Source organism: Neopelma chrysocephalum, unplaced genomic scaffold, assembly GCF_003984885.1.
Source record: "Neopelma chrysocephalum unplaced genomic scaffold, ASM398488v2 Primary Assembly neopelma1_67, whole genome shotgun sequence".
NCBI lineage: Eukaryota > Metazoa > Chordata > Aves > Passeriformes > Pipridae > Neopelma > Neopelma chrysocephalum.
Window position 1 is genome coordinate 216,385 of NW_020897726.1, and position 25,320 is coordinate 241,704.

The 25,320-nt window shown below is 39.6% G+C and overlaps 1 protein-coding gene across 7 annotated transcripts in view; it reads left to right on the top strand.

Annotated features, from left to right (window-relative positions):
- ADAM22 (ADAM metallopeptidase domain 22) overlaps window positions 1-23,805 on the top strand; it is a 132,937-nt gene extending 109,132 nt beyond the window's left edge. The window contains exons 27-32 of one of the 7 annotated variants that reach the window (XM_027684638.1): window positions 1,915-2,022; window positions 4,918-5,018; window positions 5,585-5,651; window positions 8,455-8,565; window positions 18,540-18,663; window positions 19,968-23,805. In XM_027684638.1, coding sequence (XP_027540439.1) covers window positions 1,915-2,022; window positions 4,918-5,018; window positions 5,585-5,651; window positions 8,455-8,565; window positions 18,540-18,663; window positions 19,968-19,988 — 532 coding nt within the window. In that variant the 3' untranslated portion in view covers window positions 19,989-23,805. The other 6 variants (XM_027684639.1, XM_027684640.1, XM_027684641.1 and 3 more) reach the window with 6 other exon arrangements.
- Window positions 23,806-25,320: the final 1,515 nt, after the last annotated feature.

The following is a 25,320-nucleotide window of genomic DNA, read 5'->3' on the forward strand; positions in this document are numbered from 1 at the left end:
AAGTGCAGGCTAACGTGGCCATCAGGTCACTACTGTGGGTGTTTCAGTATTGGCTGACGACAGAGCAGACAAAACCTCAAAGCAGAAAAAGAGACCACCCCATGCATGTTTGCCTTGGAATATTAGAGAACTTAACTTTTTCAGATATCCATATCTCCAGAAATTAGTTTATGGCCAGAGAACTGTGAGTCAGTCAGCTGAGAGCTGCAGTCAGTCTGCAGCTGAGTCTGTGGGCATGGGCAGAGTGGAAACCGGAATAAAACTGAGGCTTCTGAAGACAATGGAGGGCTCTGTCACTTTAAAGATGATGGAGATATTTAGTAACTAAATCTCCTTCATGCTGAAAATGAAGTTCTGTAGGCTGACTTCTAAATAGAATAATTTTGGAAGAGTGCAAGGAGTGCTCCATAAATGGAAAAAAAAGACATACACCAGATTGTCCAGGCTGTCCCCTTTTTTTTTTTTAAATTGTTTATGATTACTCCGTAAATGAAGATGAAAACAAGCTATTATGATATTTTTGAGCATTGCATAAGGGATGATACTTGGTAGCACTAAGCAACTGAAGCAAGTAAACTGAAAGTAGCAAGAAGAGCCAATTAGCAAGGATTCTGCCAGCTGGGATAGTGTGGCTGTAAAGGGCACAGCTACATGGGAGAAGTTATTTCTGATGGAGTAGCAAGAGAGCAGTTTGCTAGAGGAACCCTTGGGAACAGAGCTGCCCACACTGAATCAACTCTGAACACATGCATGTACTAGCTGAAGAATGGGATGAGAAATGAAACTTGAAAGGTGTTAAAAGATGGAGTGTGGAAGTACTGCATTATACTAATGATTTATGTGCCATGTAGTTAGATACTTTAAATATTTTAGGAGCATTAGAAATTCAGATATGCCATGAAGAGATCCCAGTTCAGATCTGTAGTTGGACACAATCTGAATGTAAATCAACCAAATAAATGTGCATCTTAATAGGGGCAGACTGAAACAAAAAGGCCTTGGAGAGTGCAAGGCTGAATAGATGCTTAAGTTGATGATGCTATGAAATAGCCAACTTTCAGGGTAGCTACTTTTACTTGGGAGGGTTTTTCAACCTGATGGAACTATAACTGGAATATTTGTATGGCAGGTTTTTTCAGCTGGTGATGAATTCACCATCTACAAAAACGTTATATAACTTGATTAGAACTTTCTAATGCATGGATAGTTTTATGCACCATAACGGAGCCTCTCATACTGGAAAAGGATAGCCTATTATCAGATATGTGTGACATTACTTTTTGTGTGTCTTGGCAGATTGAGTCTACTGTGGTAATCAGGAGTAGGTGAGAATCTCTGACACTGGTGTTAGTTCCCCTGCAAAAGAAATCAGTTAAAAAAACTGGAGATTTTTATCCTCCTGAGGTTTAAACAACTCAACAGGTTGCTATTCTTGAATTCAATAATCATCAAAAAAGTTAAATGGAAAGCATCTATCTCAGAAGGAAAAAAGCATTCACTTTCCCTGAATTCTGTTTTGATACAGGCATGTATTCAGCTCAGGCTCAGTACTGGTGCTGCACCTGGGGGTGTTTTTTGCGACCGGCGTGATGAGCCATTTGAAATGTCTGAACTGGTTATCCAGTGTCTCAAGAAACACAAACTGTTCACTTTGAAAGTTGTGATCAGGGTTTACCTGTGAAATTCTCCTTGTTTTCGCTTACCAAAACCACATAACCACTTAACTGGAAGCGTGTGGGAGTTTTCTCTCAGATGGTTGAATTATGTATTAGTAGCCTTTATTGTGTGTGATTAACGGATTTCCTCAAGGATTGCTATCCTTACCTCTTTCTTTTAAACTAATGTTCATGCATGTTTGTGTGTGTGCTAGTTCCTGTCATGTTTTCTGACTCTACAATGTTTATTATACTTTAGACAAATACCCCAGGGAGATTATGTAAAAAAGCCGGGAGAGGCCGACTCTTTTTATAGCGACATGCCTCCTGGAGTCAGCACAAACTCTGCATCTAGTTCTAAGAAGAGGTCTGCTTTTCTGTCGCATTTTCAGATTTCTACCTGTTCCATCACCCATTATTCCATTAGTCAGAACATTTCATTGTTTTGCAGCAGGTTTGATTCTTTCTTCTTTCTTTGTGGAATGTTTGAAATAGCATCCTTTTTGCTTTGATTACTGATTTTCCTCCTATATCCTAAGCTACTAATTATTATGATTAGGCCAGAATAAAAACGTTTTGCATTGTAAACAAACTTTGGTTTAATCAAATTTTCATCATCTTCCTGCTTGAGAATTGTTTTCAAGTAGACTGTAAAAATACTTGCTGGCTGAAAAAAAATTAAATAAAAAATCCACAACTTTTTAAATCATGGTCATGTAATCAAAGGAAAGGAACACTGTCTTGCTTCAGTAATGGTTATAAACGTAGAATGTTAAATATAAATGTTATTTTTATATCTTTATTTGTCAGTGTCATTAATTCACTGTGTTGACTTAGACTTCTGCTTTCTCTTATTAAAGATGATAGTGCTTGCATTTTATTTCACTTACTAGACTAGTATACTAAATGGTCACCAAGCATTATCTTAGAAAATAATTCTACAAAGACTTTCCATAGTTTTCAGTTTGCTATCATGAGAGAATTAGATTTTGTCCTTGATCCGATTTCACTAATTCTGTTATTGTTCCAGTTGCTTAAAACCCCCAGCATTTTAAAATGGAAAATTCATTGAAAAGCATTGAGAGTCATTGGTATTTGCTAAGGTCATGGTGCTTACCATCCCTCTGCAGTTAGAGATCCTTTAATTATGAAAATATCCAACTAGCACTGTAAAACAATTTGTGAGAAGCACTGTGTCCTAGGAGGGATTGACAGTCCTGAACTACTTCATAGGAAAACTGCAATTCTCATTTCTTGTCTCACTAAGAAGCCTATAACTGTGCAGTTGATGAAGCCATTTTCTATGCTGTTATTTCAATGAAAGTAAAGAGAAATATATGGAAGGGACACATTTGCTATTTTGGCATAGCTGCTTGATCCTATTGCAACTTCATTCAGTTTGTTCTAATGAATATGTTATTAGGAAAACTTTAGTAGTGATTAATTAATGATTTCTAATTTTTAAATTCAGTTTTTAGATGTGTGGGTGGATACATTATTCTTTTTCAGGAAGAAAACATTAATCTTAAATGATTCAGTGTTTGTGTTGGAGAATTTTTTTTCATTTGGATGAAATTTTGCAAAAAGTCTCAGGAAAGCAAATTTTCATAGCTTCGTGTATCAGGTTCAAATACCAGTTAAGAAAAAAATTTCTTTTTAAATGAATGTAATTTAATGTGTTTCTTCTTTCATTCAGTATCTGTGTTTCTTTTCATACTTCATTTATTTCATATGTCTCTGTTTATTATATTCCAAAAAGCTAATGGATTCTAAGGTCTGTCTGTACTAGAGAGTTTTGTTGTTCCCCACCACCAGTTCAGGTATGTTGTGCCACTGTCAAGTCTGGAAAAGTAAGTCTGACAAATATTCCATGAACACTGTGATACAACTGACGTAGTCCTTCCATTTTAATGCCCAGAGTGCTATTTTCTACCTTCTTAGCTGGTTTTGATTTGCTCTGTGTGCCAGTATGGATGGCATCTCCTGGGAGATGTTAGAGTGACTGGGCCATTAGGTGCCTGGGCTTCTCCATGCTGGAAAGCACTTTGAAATATTATTTGGATTCAGAGGGTTTTCAAGGATTAAGACGTAACTTTATGATAACTCTTGCTGTTATGAAATAGCAAACACCAAAACCAGTATATAGCAAGATATTCCTGAACCTGAAAATAGACTGTGAGGGGGAGAAAATGTTTAAAAATCTGTCAGCGGATCTGTTAGTTCTCAGACCTTTCATGCCGTAATTAAGTTTCAATTAGTGAAACCCTGAGTTTACTTCACTGTGGCTGTGATTAGCCTGGTTTTTTGGAAACTGAAGAGCATCTCTCAGATGCCTGCCCTCCAAGGAAAACAGAGACTGAAAAATGCAAGAGTATCCAGACTTAAAAACTACAGAAATAGTTCCTTTAAGCAAAACTTCTTTGTAATAAGTAAGCCATCTATTATGAATTTTTCATCTTCCTCTTCTCTTTTGGAAATAATTGTAGATCTCATGGCAAACAGCTGAGCAGCAGCTCTAGTTCAACAAGAGGGAGCCTGTTGCAAAACCACACAGGTTGGACATCACCAACACACATCTCTGGCTCTTAGAGGGAATACAAGAGGAAAGAAAAACTTCAATTTGCACCAAGCACCTCGATATAAAGACTGTTTTTGGCTTTGAGTTTAGCATTAGAAGTATACACTGCAGCAATTGACTAATAAAATATTATAAAAATTCAAAATTATCAAAAATGAGGCAGAGTTACCTCTTCCCTGGCATACCAGCTCTGGGTGGGAAGATACTTATCACGGACTCCTGAGCCCCTGAGACTGGTAGCAGTGGGGTAAGGTAAGCTGTCCAGGCTTTCCTGCAGCAGCACAAGGAGGGAGTGGGCAGCCTGCAGGTGGGATGTGCTTGACTGCAAGATAAAAAAACCTTGAGGTGAGCACAGTTGGAAGAGCATTTTCCATCTAGGAGCTGGGGCAGAACTGCAAATCCAAAGGAAATTTGGTGTGTGCTGGTGTTTGTGCATTCCACAGACAACAAGTGAGAAAGCACTGCTGAAGCCTGGCTCTTGAACGTGGGCACACCGAACCACTGCAGAGACAGCTGCAAAGTGTAACTACAGGGTTTAATCAGAAATCCTGGAGGCTCTGCTAATGCAGACAGACCTTAGGCTGTGTTTTTTCACTAGCCTCGGGAATGTGACTGAACCACTGAGTTAACATGATGTGAGACAATACCCTTAACAATAACCGCATCTGAGCCCTCCTATTCCAGGTCAAATGGATTATCTCATTCCTGGAGTGAAAGGATCCCAGACACAAAACATATTTCAGACATTTGTGAAAATGGGAGGCCTAGGAGTAATTCTTGGCAAGGTAAGTGTGAACCACTGTGCTGGCCACAGTGGAAACCAGCCTGTGGACCATTGCTGCTCTGCTGGAAGTTTAGCTGATCTTAAGACAGCAGCATGACTCCTTAAAATTGTGCTGATTGTTATTAACCTGGACTTAGGATTTAACAGCACCCTACACAAGTGCCTTTTTTTGCACAGTGCTTTGTCACATAGAAATGACATTTAATTTCTCCCATTCCTCCAGTATAAGCTAACATGAAGAAGAGAAGGAAGTCTATTCACTCTTGCCAACTTCTGTGATTTTATCAGGCAGTGTTTAGTGTTTTCCTTGAAGTGTAGTGATTTTGTCAAATGAAAGCTGAAATTAAGGAGTTTTTTGCTCTGCACAGTTGCGGCAAAAAGTAGAGAAAGCTCACCTAAGAGTCTGAGGTAAATCAAGAGGGACTGACCTGTGACATTTAAATGGTTAAAGCTATTGAGGTATCAACTCTTTTGCTATAGATGCAAAAAGAATATACAGTTTGGCATGGGATGCAGGTGAGTTTCAAGTTGTTTTACTGTCTGTCTTTATCCTTTGATTTCTTTCAGGTAATATAGGAGGAAACAGAAAGAAAGTCAGAGGCAAAAGATTTAGGCCACGGTCTAATTCAACTGAGTAAGTCTGAACTTACAAAAGCAAAGCCAAAAAGTACAGTTTTCATATTTGTGTTTTGTAGATGGAGATTAAGAGTACTGAAAAGTAGACAGTTGCATTTTTGCTCTGTGGCCCATTCTGATTGCTGACTGATAATCTGGTAAATGGTTTGGCTAATGTATTTTGACATCTTTTTATTTATTCTTTAAAAATTAACTATGAATTTTCTTTTTTATGTAGGCTTCCTCACAGTCGTTCCTATAGCAATTCCTAGTGATGGTGGCAGCCTGCACCATCACTGCAGGCTTTTGTCTACAGTAAACTGCCATTGCTGAGTGTATCCTGGTTCAATACTGAGTTTCTGATAACCTATTTGCTACCCTTTTCTTCACCTTGGGTTGGGCCATTGCAGAGTTAGAGATGTGTATCTCTGTGTACCTTCCTGGAGGTTTTAGGAGAGGCATCTGTCTTCTTTGAGAGTAGCTTGAAGTTTGTCGATAGAAGCCTGAAACAGCCAGTCTGGAGTAAGCCCTGCAATAAGTGGGTAATTAAAGTCCTTACCAAGTGACTGACCCCCAAGCTTTTCCAGTATGGCTTAGAGCTGCTTGCTTATTGATTTATTGGTTACATTAACTGAAGAGCCCATGTGTGCAGTGCTCCCCAAAGGGGAAGAGCCTTTCTAATGTACTTAAGCCTGCTGGTTTAGGCCCCTTTTGTGAGTGAATGGTGAATGGCTGGAAGCATAACCTCTGAGCTTGTCAAGTCCTGGCCTGCTCTTATGGCACTTATGCCACAGGGGAATGGCCCTTTCTTTGACCATGTTGGCAATGACACTGCCCTTCCCCGTGTCTTGAGTACTAACTTTGCACCTCTATGGGCAAATGGGCTTGATACCAACCCTGCTGGAAACTAATAATGCTAACTTCTCTCTGGGCCCCACTTTCTTTGGTTTGGGGAGTTTGAATTTGTTCTGAAACTTTTCTTTCACCTGCAGTGCACTGTCTTGAGGTGAGTAGGTTCAGAAAGGCTCGTAGAGAAGACCCTGTGTTACAAGATACAGAAATAATACTTTGATGCATATTGCAATTATAACATTGCATGGTCAAAATGGCAACATGGACCCAGAAATTTTAGCCCTTGGAGGAGTTTATCTATCAAGAGTCCCTGTGCTCTTGGTCTTTGTGCTGATAAACTCTTACTGAAATATTATTTTGCTTGGTTTTTTTTCCTCCTTGCATGAGACAGTTTGATAAAACCAAAATTAGTCTGACCAAACTGCCAAGAACACAAATGAGATACGCTCTGAGAACTTTGGAGCACTAAATAAGTGGGCAGACAGAGATATTGTGAGTTGGAAATATTTTGCCATGTAAATTTTTTTCTCTTTTAAAGGTGCCCTTGATTTGCCACCTAATTCTCTGCTTTCCTTCTTGATGCTTGTTATGGTCCCTCAGCCCAGCAGCAGCCCTTGTGCTAGAGAGAGGAGGCTTGTACTTCCCAATGGCCATGCATCAGCCTGTTGGGGATGAAGTATAGTGTGTGTGTTCCTGGGAGAGACCTGCCAGGCAGGAAAACATTCTTTCTCCTAATGGGATCTGTCCTGGACTGCACTCACATGGCTTGTCCGAGTCTCCTTGGCAGACCTGTCACCACTCAGAGAGAGAGCTCCCACTGAATGATCCACATGCTGTGCCAGTTCAGTAGGAAATGGAGAGAGTTGCCAAGGGCACATGGTGGCTCTGGTTAGAGGGATAGCTTCCTTTGGAAGCAGAGAAAATTGACTGAAAATGATCTAACTGTGGCCAGCATTTACTCATTTAAGGAAAAAAAAAGCAATGTCACCTGCTTTGAGAATGCCTCAGAATACATGGAGGCTTTTCCCAGACATATGTACCTTCCTACCTTCTCTGGGAAATATAGAATAATACTGAAATCTGTTCTGAAGCAGTACTTGGAAAGTCCACCTGTGGGGCCCCTAGAAGTCCAATGAAGCATACTTGCTGAATGGAAGAAAAGGGATAACAGTGTTGGTCTCCTGTTATTAGTAGAGTGTAGTTAACCACTAGAAATTGGATTCATTTGTACCATACCTTGTGCAGAATTCAGTTTCTTTTTTTAGCAGGTACACACTAGTGCAGTTGCCTGCAAAAATATTTGGTGTATGCATAAGTCTGCAATAACTGCACATATTATGCACAGAGTTGTTTTTTTTTTAATACAGCCAAGCATCAAAGAGACGTGTCATTAATCACAGAAGCAAAATTTCTTAAGCACTGAGAAAGGTTTGAGGTCTGCAACCCTCACGAGCAGCACTGGTGGGAGGTTTGCAAGCATTTTGGGCAGCTCCTGAAAATGGTACAGCTCACAAGTTTGCGTAACCCTTGGACTAACATACGTGAACAAGGCTTATGCTAAGTGTAGAGCTCAGTGGAGACTACTAAAGGTATTTTGGGGCATTTTTAATTGTTTCTAGATGTTTTAAAACAAAATTAATGTTCTTTACTAAAGGCAGAAGGTTCATTACACATGGAAGGAATGCCAACAGGCTAAATGCTTTTTCAGAAATATGTTTGATGAAACAGCCTGATAAAAGAGTTCTCTATTAAAATCAATTAGAATTGTTCAGGAATGATAATGAGAGTTTTCTGAATAAGTTGATAGTTTAATTGGGAGCTTGTGTTAAAACAGGTTCCAGGGAACAGATAGCAATTCAGACCTTTGTTAATTTGCACGGCTTTTCCTATAAGCATTTGTCTTCCTCGTTGTTATAACTGATAAGAACATCTTTGGTTTAGACTTTCTATTATATATTGTCTTTTTGCAGCCGGGTAACCCATGCATCTGAGCCTGGGCTTTCTCTCGCCCACCAAACCCCTGCCCAAGGCATAAGCTCAGGGGGTTCTGACCACCCCCAAACAGGGAGTCTGGATCACAGGTCAGTCTCACCCGCCCCTGCATTCTGGGCTGCCATTTTATCCCGTGAAAAGTCCCTTCCCTCAGTATACAATAGTTTCACTGTGGCAAAACACCATGACTGCTTGGAGGTGCTCCTGCTGATGCAGCGCTAGCTAACCTTCCTCCTCACTGGCTTGAGGAGTATGAGTACTCTTGAGCCCAGGTCTTTTGCCTTGTTGCATGTTGCGCTACAAGCCAAACTGAGCTGTCCGTCTAGCTGTAGGCTTATGTGTAAGGACACCTTGTTTTAAAGCAGAATTTCTCACTGAAAGGAAATGCAGATTCTGTCCATTGCTAATGAACATGTGGCTGGAAAGATCAGCCTGAGAGCTTTCTAATGGTATCATGTAGTGATCTGCAGTAACTCGAGTTTAACCTTTCTTGTAACAGATGGACTGAGGTGGTGAATGGTGGTCTGTAATACACCCAGACCCAGGAAACCCTGCAACACAGTTGTGCAACAATTGCATGCTTTGATAGCACATTACACTTTGTTTTCTAATACAGGAAGCCAGATTGGGAGTGTTTCATGGTTACCAAAAGACCCTTTCAAATGAAAAACTTGAAGTCAAAAGTATTGCAGCAAGTACAAGAAAATGTGCAATTAAAGTCAAAGCAGAAGTTCATTAGTTCTTGGCGATGCTGGCATCAGCCTGTTGCTTTGATTGTGGCTCATCTGTTTTGCTGCGCTACCACTTTTGACATTTCCTTTCTCTTAAGATCCCAAGCTGGAAAGCATAAAGCACTCCCGATTCCTGATAAATAAGTGAGCTGAGGAAGCTACTTAGAAGCACTTGTGGCTGAGGGCGAGTACTTTCTGAGAGCTGTGGCTGTGCTTGCGCAGGGCGGGGAGGAGATGTTCCAGAGCAAAAAAGGAGCAAAAGAAGTTGAAAAAGTGCTGCTGCTTTTGTTGTCAACATGGTTTGAAATATGGTGGGGGTTGAAAGACATGATTTGGCCCGATTTTATTCATCCGAGCAATCCCTTGTGAGGCCTGTTCCCGTGTGTGAGGTCATTGGAGTAAATCTCACAAATAAGGGTGGGAAGAACTGGACCAGAAATATCAACAATAACTTGAAGAGGAATTTTCTTTCCCTTTTTCTTTGGTTATAATTTGTTTCCTATTTCACTGTGCTAGTCTCTGTTATATAAAGGTGGTGATCACAAATAATCATTTAACTGTTGCCATTCGTATATAACAAGAATAAATTGGACCAGGCAGACTTCTGTTTCTGCATTGCCCTTTTTTCTTAACATGACAGAGGGGGAGGAATTTGCTAATCTTGTTACTGGAGAAAATTTATTATAAAAAAATTTTCTTCTTCCCTAGTAATTTGCTGTCAGATAATTAAACATCTTTATTTCATAATTTTCATGTACCTAATATGAGTATGCAGCTCAGACTTTTTTCCTATAAAGTGTGGTTTTGGTATCAAGATTGCTTCTGTAAAATGTGAGATAACTCTGCAGCCCACCTCTATTAAAGCTTCTTGTGATCCTACCAAATTAAATGAACATTGAAAAATCAGAGGGTTATTTGCATATAAGTGTAAAAATTGTCACTGTAGTGGCAAACAATTCAAGCCTTTTAACAAACTGAGGCTGAAATTCATTCCTGTAGAAAGGGTCAAGCCGAAGATTCTGTGCTCATTTAGCACTTATCTTGCAATTTATTTTAGATGAGTGCAAAAGTGTGTCTTTAACAAGCAAACTGCATGATTGGAGCCAAAATGCCCCTTCATCCTTATTCTGAGATCATGAGGAGAGTTAAACCATGAGCTTAATGCTGGCCTTCTGCATAGGAGTGAATTTTACCCTTAAATGAATGGTGTATCCCAAAGAGTTTCCAGATTAATCAAACATATGAGTCTTGTTGTAGGTCAGATTTTCTCATGCAGTTGTACACGTTGCCTAGTCCTCACCCAACATTCATTCTGATTTATTTGCCATATTCACTTGCATTTTGGGGATGAAGACATCCTTGCTAAGCTTGTGCTGTGTGTTCTCAGATTTTCTATTCTTGTTCTTCTGCTTTCTCTGTTCCTTCCATTGCTTTCTGCAGGTATTTAAACCCATGGTTCAAAAGAGAATATAATGTAGCTAAGTGGGTAGAAGATGTGAATAAAAACACTGAAGGACCATACTTTAGGTATTTTGTAAATTAATTCTATAATTCTCATTTTTAAGAGCTGTTCCAGCATATACAAATATCTTGGGACTCCTACCTTGTATAAATCAATACAAGTTACTCTAGGTGCAAAGGGCCCCTCTTCTTTTGCTGCATTTTGATGTCTGTTTTTGGCTTCACGTGCAATTTACAGTTCTTTTTCTGAATGTTTTAATGAAGCCATTGAAAAGGGTGTGTGTAGTGCATGCGTTCCCACCATCATCTGTAGCTTGTAGTAGCTTTTGCATCATTTTATGCCAAGTAGTGTTTTATGGGCATGAGACGTATTTATCACTAATAATGTAGTATTAACTTAAATAGAATGTTAATTTACTGAAGCAAGTGGTTTCATAACACATTGACTCTACCCACTGTCTTATATAGTGCATACCAAAATTTAAATGAAAAAAGAATAAAAAGTAGCAGTATTTTACCCTCAGCCTACAATGAAATAATTTATATATTGTAATTGGAAAGCTAAATGTATGAGAATATACTCTGTGCTCTAATTATCAAACCGCTAATGAATCTGTTACAAGTGCGGTAGGGTTCAGTCAAAAATATCACTTGTTGTTGAAAGGGAAAAGTGTGTATTATTTTATACATTACAAGTTAAAGAGAAGAAGCGTGCATGAGGCTGGCCTCCCTGTTGGACATGAATCTGGAGACTGAGAACATTACAGTAGATTCCCAAAAGACACTATCCCACAGCCTAGACAGAACGACAGATCTCTGCATCAGCTGAAAAGATCAGCTAACATAGGAGAGAATGGAAGGCAATTTAAGACAAATAACATAAAACATGAATGAAATCCAGGAAGCTCTAAGCTGACATACCAAAATGAAGCTGAAAGAATTATAGAAACATAAGGAAAAGAGAGTAACAAGCAAAATCTTTAGCCAAAACATTGAAGGATGGTAAGAACAAGTAAATAGAATCTTTTGCTACACAAGTAGACCTGATAATAATGCAAAAGGGCAGAAAGAGACACTTAATATGTCCAGTTGCATTTGGGAAAAAAAGGTGATGGAGTTGTGTCACAAGATACTAATGAAACTCTTTTTCCAATAGTAACAGTGGCGGACGTCAAATATCAGGGTAGGAATTTAGTCATTTTTAGAACTAAAAATGTCCCAAATTCTTAAAAGACCATAAAATGGTTACTTTTTAAAACCATTTGTGTTTGCTTTCAGCACCTAGTAAATCACAGAGTAAGCCACAGAAAAGCTTTCCAGTGAATAGGGAAAATGGGTAAACTCAAGCCTCTCAGTCCTGATCTCGGTCCTGAACAGGGAGTAAAGATCCTTGATGCAAGAATGCAAGGCTTACAGGAGATTGTGATTGTGCCCATCAGTATCAGCTGCATCTCTTTGTTGGTGCTTGGACATTCAGGCAGGAAGTATTGTGAATCTGATCGATTTAGCACTGAGATACAGGGACAGGTTCTGGTGTCCACGGTTCATCAAGCATGTTCTAGAACTGGGGAGATTTAAGCCCAGTGGAACCACAGAAAGGACTGCAGGGCCTCAAGCTGTTCAGTTTAATGGAGCAACTGAACACTTACCTGATCATGAAGTCCTCATAGCTGCATATGGAGCAAAATCTTTGTGGTGGGTCCTTTAGATTAGGAAACTAATATTGATAATGACCAAAGGTCACTGGAATGTGAAATTAGGCAAACTCACATGAGAAATGAGATGTATTTTTATTAGCAAACCTTTTCATAAAAATACCCTTTTGACCTCTATTGTTCAGGCAAAGTCAAGAGTTGCCCACCATAACCTAATCCCATATTTGTCTTTCAGGGTTTTTGTGTTGGACACCCTGTGGTCACAATAAGTAAAGACATTGATGGAATATGAACATAGCACTAGTTGAAAATAGGTTACTTTAAATGGTTTAGTTAAACAGGCTTAAAATCTTGTGTGCACACTTATAATTTTGTTTTCATCTTTCAATATCAGTATATCACAATTTATATCACTAGATTAAATTGATGAGAATGTACCCTGCCCCGAGGGTCTTCAGCTGTTATGTTGAATGAGTCATTTTTCTAATTGTATCTGACATAAACCAAGCATCTTTGGAATGTAGATAAGGATTAAGCTGACCTATGTGAATTTTAAAGCTGTATATCAGCAGAGATGAAACATAAATTAAAAATTTTACACCATAGAAGCTTACTAATCACTGCCTGCAGCAGTTAGCTTTAGAAATGAGAAAGCAACTAGAATAAATTTAGAAACCTGTATGTCCTAATTAAGTGAGGAAATCATGGGGAAGTATTCTGTGGGCACATTATGGAAGGCAAAGGATCAACTCTCCTGAAATGAGTTTACGCGAGGTTGAACTGAACTTTTTCTCCCTAAAACTCAGGTGCAATTTTGCTTAAGAATGGTGTGTCAGAACATTCCGTGGCTGGATGTTGAGCCTGAGCCTGTATAGTCATTTGCAAACAAAACAAAGCTAATCTGGCTTGATAAACCAGAAAGTCAGGCTAAAGTCAGACTGTCCAGCTCCATATTTTAGGAGTCACAGCCCTATATTAGGAAATTTACACCAGGTGATTGACTGAGGAATATTTTTTTTATTGTCTTTGATTTCTCTGTTCTTTCAAAGGAGTCCTCAAAGTAACATTGCTGGTTTGCTTGTTTCCCTATAGTTTTAGGAATAATATGCTATGACTGGTGCTGCTGTAGGAAGAGTCGAAGTAGAATGAGGAGAAAAGACAAAACAACTTCTTACAATTCCTAGGAATGTTGCAGATTTTCAGAAAATAGAGATATTAAAAAGATATAAAAAAGAGATTACAAAGATTTTCTCCATCTGCTTAAAAAAACCTTTATAAATCAGAATTTGTCTTTTTAACACCTGATGTTCTAGGGGTTTTTTTTCTAGTCTACAAGTCTGATGGCTATTTCTATGTAATTACTTTTTTTAATGATAGTAATAATAGCAGCTGGCATCTCTGATGCCAGAAAATTCCCAGGTGTGGGATTCCTATCTGTAAGAAAATAGGATCTTTGAAGAAAAATCTCATTTTCCTGCTCAAAGACTAGTCTGAGTTTTAATTTTATGTGCGTGGTGGTGCATCCCCTGCCCTTGCGCCAGACCACACTTCGATCTGAGAAATGCTCCTGTCAGGCTACACGCTCGTAACCCCAGCAATAAACCCAGGAAGGAAGCCTTTCCCTGATTTTGGCTTTGCTGCAAGGGATGTTATTTTATGAATGTGCTGCGACTGCCTCTTCTTGTTACTGAGAGTTACAGTCACTGCACAGGCTGGCTTTGTGAAATGTGCTTAAGGATTACTCAAAATTCTCGTTGAATCTTGAAAGACTTGGGAGCCATGATGGTCTCAGAAAACAAACTACCAGAATCTCCAGATGTGGCATTTCTGTAGATAATTTTAAACAAAAAAACCTAGAAGGCACCTTCTGAAGCACTGAGCTGCTTACATTTGATTTAATGCAAATATTTACAGTAACTTCTATTTTATTAGGGTTGTTTAAATATAAAAAATAGTTTACCAGGAAATAATTTTTTTTTTTTTAGATGGAGACCCATCACACATAACTAGAAGGAAAATGACCATCCCATGTCAGAAGGGCACTGAGAAGGGGCATGGAAGGCAGGAGACAGCAGGCTGCCGTTTCCCTCCTATTTTAATGTGCTTTTGTGTCCTTGATTTTTTCTCAGCTCCTCCTCAGCTCCATTGCCTTCCTCTATGAGCATCCAGCTGAGGCCAGAGCTGTGACCAGCCCCTATCTACCGTTCTCTTGCTGAGGCAGTTCTACACTGTGCTTAAAGAAAAAACCCACAAAACTTTTCCCTATTACAAGTAAAGCAAAGTGGCTGTGTTGGCAGATGATGAAAAATATGCCTATTGATGTCAGTAGGATCCAGATTTAATTTCAAGAGTTAGGGAGAAGAGTTCATTAAAGCATGTGAATGTGTGCTTCTGGGGCACTGATGTGCAGTGCTCAAAGTGATGGCTCAAGCTATAGTTTGTTGTCTCTTCTGCCACCCCTGAGCTTCCTCTCCCCTCTGGTCTTTCTGAGGAACTCTGTGCACATCTGTGGCTTTTAAAAGGAACTTAATTTAAAACGTTTAGCCACACCAGTGTTTCTAGAAGATCCTAACTTCCTAATGTAGGATAATTCAGGCTGATGATGTCCTACAAAGACCTACCCATGGCAGCAAAGGTCAGGTTAGGCTGACAGTATCTATATATGGTCTTGAAATGCTTTCACCAGGTTGAATATTAATTGAATTTAACTAAAGTATTTCAGTCTGAGAAAGAGAATCAATCACAGTTTATGAATATTTCGTATCAGTCAGAGCCACCTGCCTTCAGTTCAGCTATAACAACACTCAAAATTGCAAAATGTTTGGTTGTGTGACCAGGTGACACATTTTGCACTGTTTCTTGTGGGCCAACATTCCTTGTTTAGGTGAAGAGAGGCAGAGCAGGCAGCCTATGGCTGCTGGGTGTCTTCCTGCTGCTACAGTGTTTTGTTGTGAATCACAGTGTGATCTCCCCACACTCTTAGTTTCACCTTCCAGAACAGAAAGATAGACACAAAGTGGCTACTGCATCTTGCTTTCTGTTCAGAAATTAGATTTTTTTGTAGCACGTTGAGGTGCATGGCTTCATTTGGGGGTGGCAGTTAAACCTCTCAATCTCTGTTGTGATGTGGTACTGGTGTCTTGTATAAGTTTTAGCTGGAGGCAACATTTGGCATGAAAGCTAATGGATTTGATTGCAGCAGAACTAAAACCCTAGGGAAAGCTAAATGGATCCCACCCTTGACCAAAACTGCCAAGTTTTGCCTACCTTTAACCCCAGCATTACCTGCAAGTGTCCCTGAATGCTGTCTCTGCATCCTGTAAATGAGAAAGGTCATGACTGGCTCTTTCTCATTTAAAGTATACGTAAATCTGGGATACACAGCACATACACAATTGCAGGGCTTAACCTGAAAGGTGATCAAAACCGCCTCAAACAACTACGTTTATCACAGAAGATGCATTGTAAGATCTGTGAGCATACTCTGAGTCCTTTATGTTCACAGTAGGGGGCACTAAAGATGACAATGTAACTGTAGCACATAACTCTGTAGTAAAAATAAGTGGTGAGGCCCTGTGAAGGGAGGGCAAGGTCATTTCTGTAAGTGTGCAACTGCATTCTGGATGTATTCGACTGTAGCTTTGCAGGTGCAGGTGAACGGCAAAGTGCACATCAGTTAGACATGACAAACCACAGCTGAGCAGGCAGTGCCACGGGGATTTGAGAAGAAGGATGTGTAGGAAGCCACACTGGAGGTCTGGCCTTCAAAATCTTTTGAAAAGACAGCATTGTGTTTGGGTTATGGTGCAAAGCTGCCTGGCTAAAGGCTCAGTTAGAGATCCTGGTCAGAGGACCTTCTTTGTGCAAGGAAAATGTTCAAGATGTCCCATCTTTGGGGGATTATTGCTCCTTCCAGGATCACCTGCTCAGACTGATGGACAGGTAGATTGGCCATGGCTTTTCCTCTCACTGTAGCCTTCTCTTACTGTGTTTAAAACACAAAGAACCGGTGATGTGCAGGAGGTGATGTTGTGCCTGGTTGTGGTCCAAGAGATGGAGATTCCTTCATTCTTCATGCCACCTCCTAGCTGTGGTACCATTATAAACAGCTTTCTGATAGGGTTTTCCAAGTCACATCTCACAACACCAGTTCCTTGTTTCTGATCTCCAAGTGCACTGTTATAAATTTTAATATGAAAATTTTAAATTCTACTGCAACAGTGGGGCAAAATTTGTGAATAATTGGATTACTAATAATACTTAAAATCTGCTCTCCTTATTCCCCCCTCCCCTTCTTCTTCTCCTTATTTTTAAAATTCTAGATCCACCAATAGTTTATCAGCGATTGTTATTAGTCCAGATGTGGGCAGAGATGAGAGGACTTGTATGGGTAGTGAACAGCAGGGCACTGTTTAGAAGGTTTCTCTGGATTTTTTTTTCTTTTTTTTTTTTAAATTAACCTGTTTTCTTGCATGCACAGTTTGGTGCCCAGATCTGTGATGCTGGACATATGAAAACCTTGTTTTATACTGCAGTAACTGTTTCAAGTTTTTTTTCCTGAAAACATTAATGTATGTCCACTTCATCTTAATGGGTGATCAAAGTGCATGTACTGAAGATGTACGTTTCCACGTTTGGATAATTGTACCAACCCAAATCTTTTAAGTGCTGTTGAACTTAGAGGCTACCATATGAGTCATTAGAGGATCATAAGCCAGACTGGAGAGCTCTCACCATTTAATTTCCATTGACACCTTGTTGCTCGTGGCTACCATCAGTCATTGTTTGTATGGGAGGCAAGAGAGTGTGCTGTTGTAGCGAGCTGCAGACACAACCAAATGATACACTAGTCCAGAATAAAAAATACAATTATTTAAAAGTAAATAAATTTCACTTAGTAATAGAGATACAAAACAATTCCAGGCACAAGAGTTCCTGCCTTGTCTGTAGTCCTCTCTAGATGAAAGGACCTGATCCTTTACATCCCAGAGCCAGGCATGTGGGGCTGTCTGCCAGGGGTCGCTCCTGTGATTCCTTGGAATCAGTGATGTTGGCAATAGTGCTCATCACTGGGGTCTACAGCTGCACAGCACGCTGCAACCCCCTTCTACATTTGAGGGGCTTGGAAGACCTGTCTGTAGGGACTGAGGGAAATCCTCCATCTTCAGGGATGCATTAAACTCAGAAGATAGTAGGTAGTGGTGTTCAGGGAGGGTCTGGTTGATGTGCCTGCACTAGTGTGAGGCCTCCCTTGGTCTGCATAAGAGAACATAAGGGTAGCTCAATTTTTCTACTTTGAGGATTTTTTTTCCCTTTTATTCTGCCCAGATTTAGAGCCTCTCATTTAGATAGAACCCTCTTAAGTGGGAAAAGTGCAGAATCTCAAAACAGAAGCATAAGAGTTTTTCTTGGGTATAAAATTTCAGTCAATAATGTGCTGCTGCCTTATTGACATGAAAAGAATGCCTTTCATGTGATACAAACATTTACTTGCTCCTGCTTACTCTACTCACCTTGTACAGAAATGCTGATTGCCATTGACTAATCAGTCCATTTTTGTATATTCTCATCAGACTCTTTCTTTGGCTGGAACAATATGCACTGTATGATGCTTGCATGTATAATAATTTGTTATTAGCACTTTGTATATGCCTTTGTTACTTCACAACTAACAGTTTGGCCTCTAAGTGCATGCATTTGTGTAATTTAATGTGTTATAAAAATAATAGATTTATTTGCTATGTTTGTATCAATATAGGAGATGTGTAATACATCCATAAAGACGCTGATAATTACCATTTAGTCACTGGCAGAAGATGTTGTTCAGCTTTTATTTATACAATTACTCTTTCTATTTAGGCCTTATAATATCTTTTAGTTCTGTATTTATTCAACTGCAGATTCGTTTTATTAATTTTATAATTAATAATTACAGTACTGTATAAAACAGTTTAAGAAATCCTTTTTATTATGCAATACAATTCTAATAAGAAGTAGCAAATTTTATTTTTTCTTCCAGTGTTCCTGAAATCTATAAATACCTTTATTCATATAATGAAATTATTAGACTTCTGATGAAGCAATTTTATCCCCCTGATTGAGACAATAATAAGCTAAATACTTGGTTCTGAACCAAGCTTCAGAGTAATGGCAGTTGCTGTTGCAGTGCTGGAGTGCAAAAGCATCACATTTATTTTGTGTGTTTCAACATCTCAGGACACTGTCTCCTGCAAAGTCTCCATCTTCTTCCACTGGATCTATTGCTTCCAGCAGAAAATATCCTTACCCGATGCCACCACTTCCTGATGAAGAGAAAAAAGCCAACAGGCAAAGTGCCAGGGTATGTATCCCTCTTCTCTCTCCATTTTATCAGTGACTTGATTTACTGGTAGTTTTTTGAAAGGAAAGTGAGCAGATCAACAGCTGTGACTAGCAGCGAAAGCAAGAGTGGCATTTCATTTGCACCCTGAACTTCTGAAGCTGCTGAAAGCTGAGCCTCTGGCAGTCATTAAGGCAGCCTCGGTGGCTGTGTTTACAGAGAGGTGTTCAGGTTGCTTTTAAACCTGCCCTGAAGCCCATATTTCACTACTTTTCTTATTTCAAGCTGAGAGAGTGCCTGGGGCAGCCTTTGGGGTGCAGAGGACAGGCAGCCCTGGAGCAAGTGGTGTGTCTGGCTCTCCTTCCTTTCCCCTTCTCCCAGCAACTCTCATTCAAGTTCGGGGGATAGCTGCTTTCCAGCTTTATAGAAAAGTAACCAAGTTCCTGTTATGTAGCATGTGGAGGGCTTGCACCAAGCCATTGCAGACCTGGAGGGACTTTGCTACTGCGTGACCTGAGCCCCACCCTGACCCCCCAGGGTGAGCAGGAACTGCTGGAATGTGTGGTGGGTGGATCTATCCATAGAGAGAGATTTCCAGCTGCTCCAAAAGGCAGTGCTAGCTCTTGCTTCCTTTGTGTTAATTCAGACATAGCAGGTATTTGAATAAGCAAAAAAGCCCTGAAATTTGCTTTAGAAGTTTTACTTGTAATACCTTTGGTTCATGTTGCTGATGCTCATCACTGTTCTCTGCCCTCTTTTGTCAAGAAAAAAAAGAGTGGAGTGCTGCTGAGGGAATCTGCAAGCTGCTACCCCCGGTGCTGCTCAGGGCAGAAAGTGTGTGAGGTGCAGCACGGGGTCTGTCAGCACAGCTTGGAGGCCAGGCTTTACTGATGTGTCGCAGGCCTGGAGCTGCTTTGGCAGCAGCTCAAACGCACAGCAGAAAGTCAAGCTGTTCTGAGCAGAGTTGGGCAGAAAAGAATGGGAAATTATGTCTACACTAATATTAGTTAGTGTAACTGTAAGGTAAAAGCTGTCTAGTACAAGTTTGATGCTACACTGACATTTTTCCTTCAAACACTTTGCACTCCCAGCCATGGACATTTACTATGCCAACTGCAAGTCATGCTAAAATGCTTGAGACTGTCCGCTGACTTTGTGGTCTGAACAGATACCCACCAGAGGCTGAGAGGAGACCAAGAGCATAGCCTTGGTAACCCAAGTGATTTAAATGCAGTTCCCCAAACAAGCTCCTTGCACTGTTTGGGTAACAGCCTGTTTTATCTTGGTGTTCCATGTGTGTTTGTGTTCCTTTTCCCCCTCTCCAGCTATGGGAGACGTCCATCTAGCTGCACTGTTTTCCTGGGGTCACATCAGAACTGTTTACTTTGGATTTTATAGAAACTCAGCATCACTGAGTCATTGCACATTCATCTGCTCTTCAGACAATTTGAAAGATCAACAGAGATGCCCGTGATCGCAGTGAGAACTTCCTCTCATCTGGAAGGGAAAAAAACTGTCTTTTTTTTTTTCTTTTTTGTTGACTAGTATTTTACGGATTTGATGAACAACCAAAATCATAACAATTAATAGAGGATAATTAGCCCGGATGTGACAAGGCTATGCCGCATGATGACAGGTACACTTACCTAGAATCCCAACTGCAGTCCATTTGCCAGTCCTGAATAAGAGAGGTGTTTCTCTGGTTTGTTGCAGTCCCGAGTCAGACCAAAATGGAACTGGGGATGTGCCTCCCGGAGAGCCCAGACGATGTAAACTTGTACACTGTATGCATGAACCTTGTGTTCTTTACTTTCCACATGTAAGGGATAAACAACATGCTGTAGTAGAGATTAGCATGCAGGAGTAAGAAATATAGGATTTTTTTTGTGACAGGATTTCAAGCTTTGAAAGGGAACTATTTGACACAAATGTCAAACAAACAAGGATCATATCTCTTTTTTTTTAATCTTACATGTTTATAATCTCAATATACAGATTGTATATATGTAAACATTTGATAATGTCAAAAATAGCTGTTATACGTAAGTGTATTTTGCCAAATGCCTAAAGAAACAGTCATGACTAACATCATCACACTTCAGATTTTCTAATATTACGAGCAGACATCTTTGGAAATACTGAAAGTACAGTACTGTAAAACTGTGTCTCTCAGAAACTGGTGTTTGACCAAAATCTGTACTATTTTTAAGCATCTTATACTGTCTTGACAATCTCAGTTGTACAGTAGACTGCAGAAACCGGTACAGCAGCACTTTGTCCTAAATCATCATAAGAGGAACCAGCCAAAATCCATTGTTCAGTGAGATGACCACTGTATCCTCTCACAGGTGTAATCAAGAATGATTCAGCAAACAACATAGTCTTTAAGTCATGTGCAACCCAAACTTACTGGACATTTGGGAATACTTCTAAGTAGTCAGTTCAGGATGTGGTGATGTGAAGTCTTTCTGGTGAGAGTTGCTGTGTATTTTTGATAGAGCATTTCAGACACTGTTTTAGATGGCAAGGCATAGCTTATGAGAAGTATAAGGATTTCACTGCACTAGATAATAACAGTGCTGGGCAAGTGGCCAGTTTCATTGCTGTCTTTTAATTTTTTTTGTTACTGGAATCACCTTTACCATGCGCTTGAATGCTATGCTTGCTGCCCCTGAAGACCCCTTGACATTTTTGGGGGCATTAAACTGAGTACAAGTGAGTGTAGCCTAAAAAGAACAGAATGGAGGGCAACAAACCCTTTACCATGGAGATGTTAATCTCCTGAGTCAGTGGATGGTTATATTTCTAACACCTGAGACTTCTAAAGGTTGTTGTAAAACAAATATCTTCCGTTTGGGAATTTTCAGTTAGTAAAGGAACTGGACCATATTAAATCAATGTATAATTCTCTGGCTTTCCAAAATTGACCGATTCTTAGCTTTGGGTAGTACCATTGCAGAATAAAACACCTGACTCTGTGGTGCAGTTGAATACCTTGCCCAACAGCAGTATGATCAATTAGATATTATTGTAATGGGAACATCTATGGTGTTTCTGAATCTTCTACCTCTTTCATGTATTTCCTTTAATAAGTGAACCCAACACTTGCAACCTTTTAATATATTTTTTTAACTTTTACGTCTCTCAGTAAAGTTAGATATATATAAGATTCAACTAAGAAATGTTTAAAGATGTCAGCAAGTGTAAAGTATGTAAGATTTTTAGAAGCACTATATTTTATGATTAGGCTGTATGTTGGATTATGACAAAATATTGGCTTTGGTGTTCAAATGATTTTCCTTCACAGCTGACAGGTTCTGGTAAGTATTTTGGAAAAAGACAAATGTAAGTGAGTGCAAGTGGGTGCAGACAGACCATCTGGAAGGAACCAGTCACTTGTAATTGTTTTAGGAAAAGGTTCTGCACTTTTTTGAAAGGTAAATATCCCTCAGCACTGAAGAATATTTTTGCAAAGATTTACTTTGAGTATAGATAACTGGATTAAAGATAGTTGGTAGCATGTAACTCATGAAATTAGGGTCTCAGCCATAGTAACTTGAAATCAGTATGTCTTTTATTGATTTCACTGGACTTTAAGCAGGACTCTCAAGAAGTTCACCCACATTAGGACATTAGCCGCTGTGTTACTCTGTTCCCTGGAAGCTAGTTTTCCCTCTCATATTCATATCTTGTCTTCAGTAACTGGACTGTTCATCATGTGCCTTTTATGGTATTTGTTTGGATACGCACTGGTGTGTTATTTTGAATAATTCTGTTAGATTTCTGTGCTTATCTTATGTTTACCACTGTTTACTCTTCCCTTTCCATTTTGCCTTACCAAGGAGCAGCAAGATTTGGCAGACATAACTGGATATAACATACTGGCTCTTTGTGAAATGTTCATAGCTTCTTGTTTTGCAAACAAATGGCTCTCCTGACTGTATTTTCAATGTAGTATGTACTTCCAGCTTCTCTTTTGTTTTGGTATAATTCATTTGTAGCATATGATGATACAGTTATGTGTGTAGTGTACCTTTAACAGTCACCTTCAAATTTGGAAATATGTAGTGACTGGAAGTCTAGTTATGAGCACTAAGTTTAAGTTAAATAAATATTGACTTTCACTTTGGTCTAGAGTGAGAATATCCCAGGATTTGGGTTTTTGCAAAATTCTCCTGGAGAGAATTTTCCATCAGGTTGGTAACTTGGGAAACCTTGTCGTTGCACAAAACCTGAACTGGCAAGGCTGTGTGAGCCTCCCAAGCCAGTGGAGGTTGGAGACAGAAGTTGTTTACTTACAATCTGTCATTTCCTACTTCTAAAATGTAGTGTGTTGGAAAGCTACCAGATTAATAACCTTGAAGATTGCAAATATTTTTATCCACTATAGTTAGTTACACTGGCAATAACAATATAAAATTGCTGCATAATACCTCATCCAGACTAAAGTAGAGTACTTGTCACTAAGATAGCTCAGTAATTTTGACTCATTGAGACTCATGCTTTTATTGTTTTATTTTAATGTTAACAAATGAACTAGTTATTGCCAGCTACACTGCAGATGCTTGTTGAAGTGGGGATGTTATCAGTTTTTCTCAAATAGAAATAATTGTTCATATGAGCATAGGACCTGCAGGATGAGTTATAGTTGGCTTTATGTACTTCAATGTGGGAGAAGAATCTTGCGTAATTTATAATGAAACTAGTATGACTAACTGATGGAGACTGGAAAATGGAGATCATATCCAAATAATAATGCTGCACAATGATGTCACAGTCTAATAAGTAAAAATTTTCCTGCTCATATCTGTATTTATTGATTCAAAAACTTCAGTAATCTCAGGCAATATACCAGAAATGGTTGTGACTGATAATTTATGTATCATTTTGTTATATTTAAGTAATTAGATTCAAGGAGATTGTTAATTTTGTACAGCCTACCTTTGCTTAAGTTGTGAACTTAAGTCACTACTTGCCAGTTATCTGATTTGAAGTGTGACTTTACTTTGAAGATGGCTTCTTCCAAATGATTTAAGAGTTCCTGGTTTATGAGATGTTCAATCTGCTAAACTGATGTGCTCATGAAATAATTTTGATTGTGCTGATGAACAAGTGGACCTTTGAGCTATATCCTGAATTAAAATCAGAAAGAATTTGTGTCAATAGCTAGTGTACTGAAATCCTCTTACTCGAATCCCTGTTGCTGATTTGGACTGATTGGTCTTGTCAACACTTACGTGACAACTGGTTTCAAAATCAGAGCAAAGAATGGGTACATACAGTACTATAGACATGCATATACTAGAAATTCTGACCAAATTTGCAGTAATTTCATTAGTGAATTGGTTAATGAATAGGATAGGATGTAATGTGAAAGAAGGATGAGACTTCATAATCCTAAAGGATAACCAGTTAGCTCTTAGGACTTGCGAATCCCATACATAGCTGTTGTAAGCAAAGTTATTGTAAAACTCATCAAGCTCCTGTTCTCTTCCGTCCCCTTTCCACTCCTACTGAAAAGCATTTTCATGAATGATTTATCCACTAATTTCCTCTTGTGTGAGTTGGCTGAGATCAGAAAGCTGCTAAGTTGGTCACCTTATTAGGAAGAAATGCTTTACTGTGAGGGTGGTGGGACACTGGAACAAGTTGCCCAGAGAAGTTGTGGATGCCCCATCCCTTGAATTGTTCAGTGCTAGGTTGAATGGGGCTCTGAGCAACCTGGTCTAGTGGAAGGTGTCCCTGGCCTTGGCGGGGGGGGGGTTGGAACTAGATGATCTTTAAGGTCCCTTTTAACCCAAATCATTCTATGATTCTATGATCTTTTGCTCTTGCTATAGTGTAGGTGATGACACCTCACATCTCGTGCAATTTGCACTGGTGTGCTTGTTTTGCCTGGGGTAGACTTAATTTTCTTCACAGTAGCTCGTATGGGGCTCTGGTTTGGATTTGTGCTGAAAACTGTTGATAACATGGGGAATTTGTTAGTTATTGCTGAGCAGTGCTTGCACATAGCCAAGGCCTTTTTTGCTCCTCACACTGCCCCAACAGTGAGTGGGCTGGGGGTGCACAAGGAGTTGGGAGGGGACACAGCTAGGGTAGTGACCTCACCTGATCCAAGGAATATTCTATACCAGGTGGCACCATGTTCAGCAATAAACTAGGGGGAAGGTTGGCAGTGGGGAACCACAGCTCAGGGACTAGCTGAGCATTGGTTTGTTGGTGGTGAGCAATTCTTTTCATTTGCATTTCTTGGGTTTTATTTCTCTCTCAGTTAATTTCCTTTTCATTACTTTTTTTACTACTACTATTATTTAATTTCAATTATTAAGCTGTTCTTATGACACCCCATGAGTTTTCTCACTTCTACCCTTCCAGTTCTCTTCCTCCATCCCACTGGGGGTGGGGGGTGAGCGAGCAGCTGTGTGGGGCTTAGTTACTGGTTGGGGTTAAACCATGCTGACAGCTGGTAAAACCACTTGGTGGCTCAGCCATCCTGTGTCTTTCTCACCTTCTAGCATTGTTGAAGGCTAAGCCTCTTTAATCACTAAGTCTGTGAACCTAAAAGTTGAGCTGTTTCCTGTTTCTCTTGCTCCAAGGCTAAAGATCATTCATTTCTGTCTCTAAACTATTTGAGTATCAGTGTCACTGGATAACAGTGGACTGTTTGGACCACTG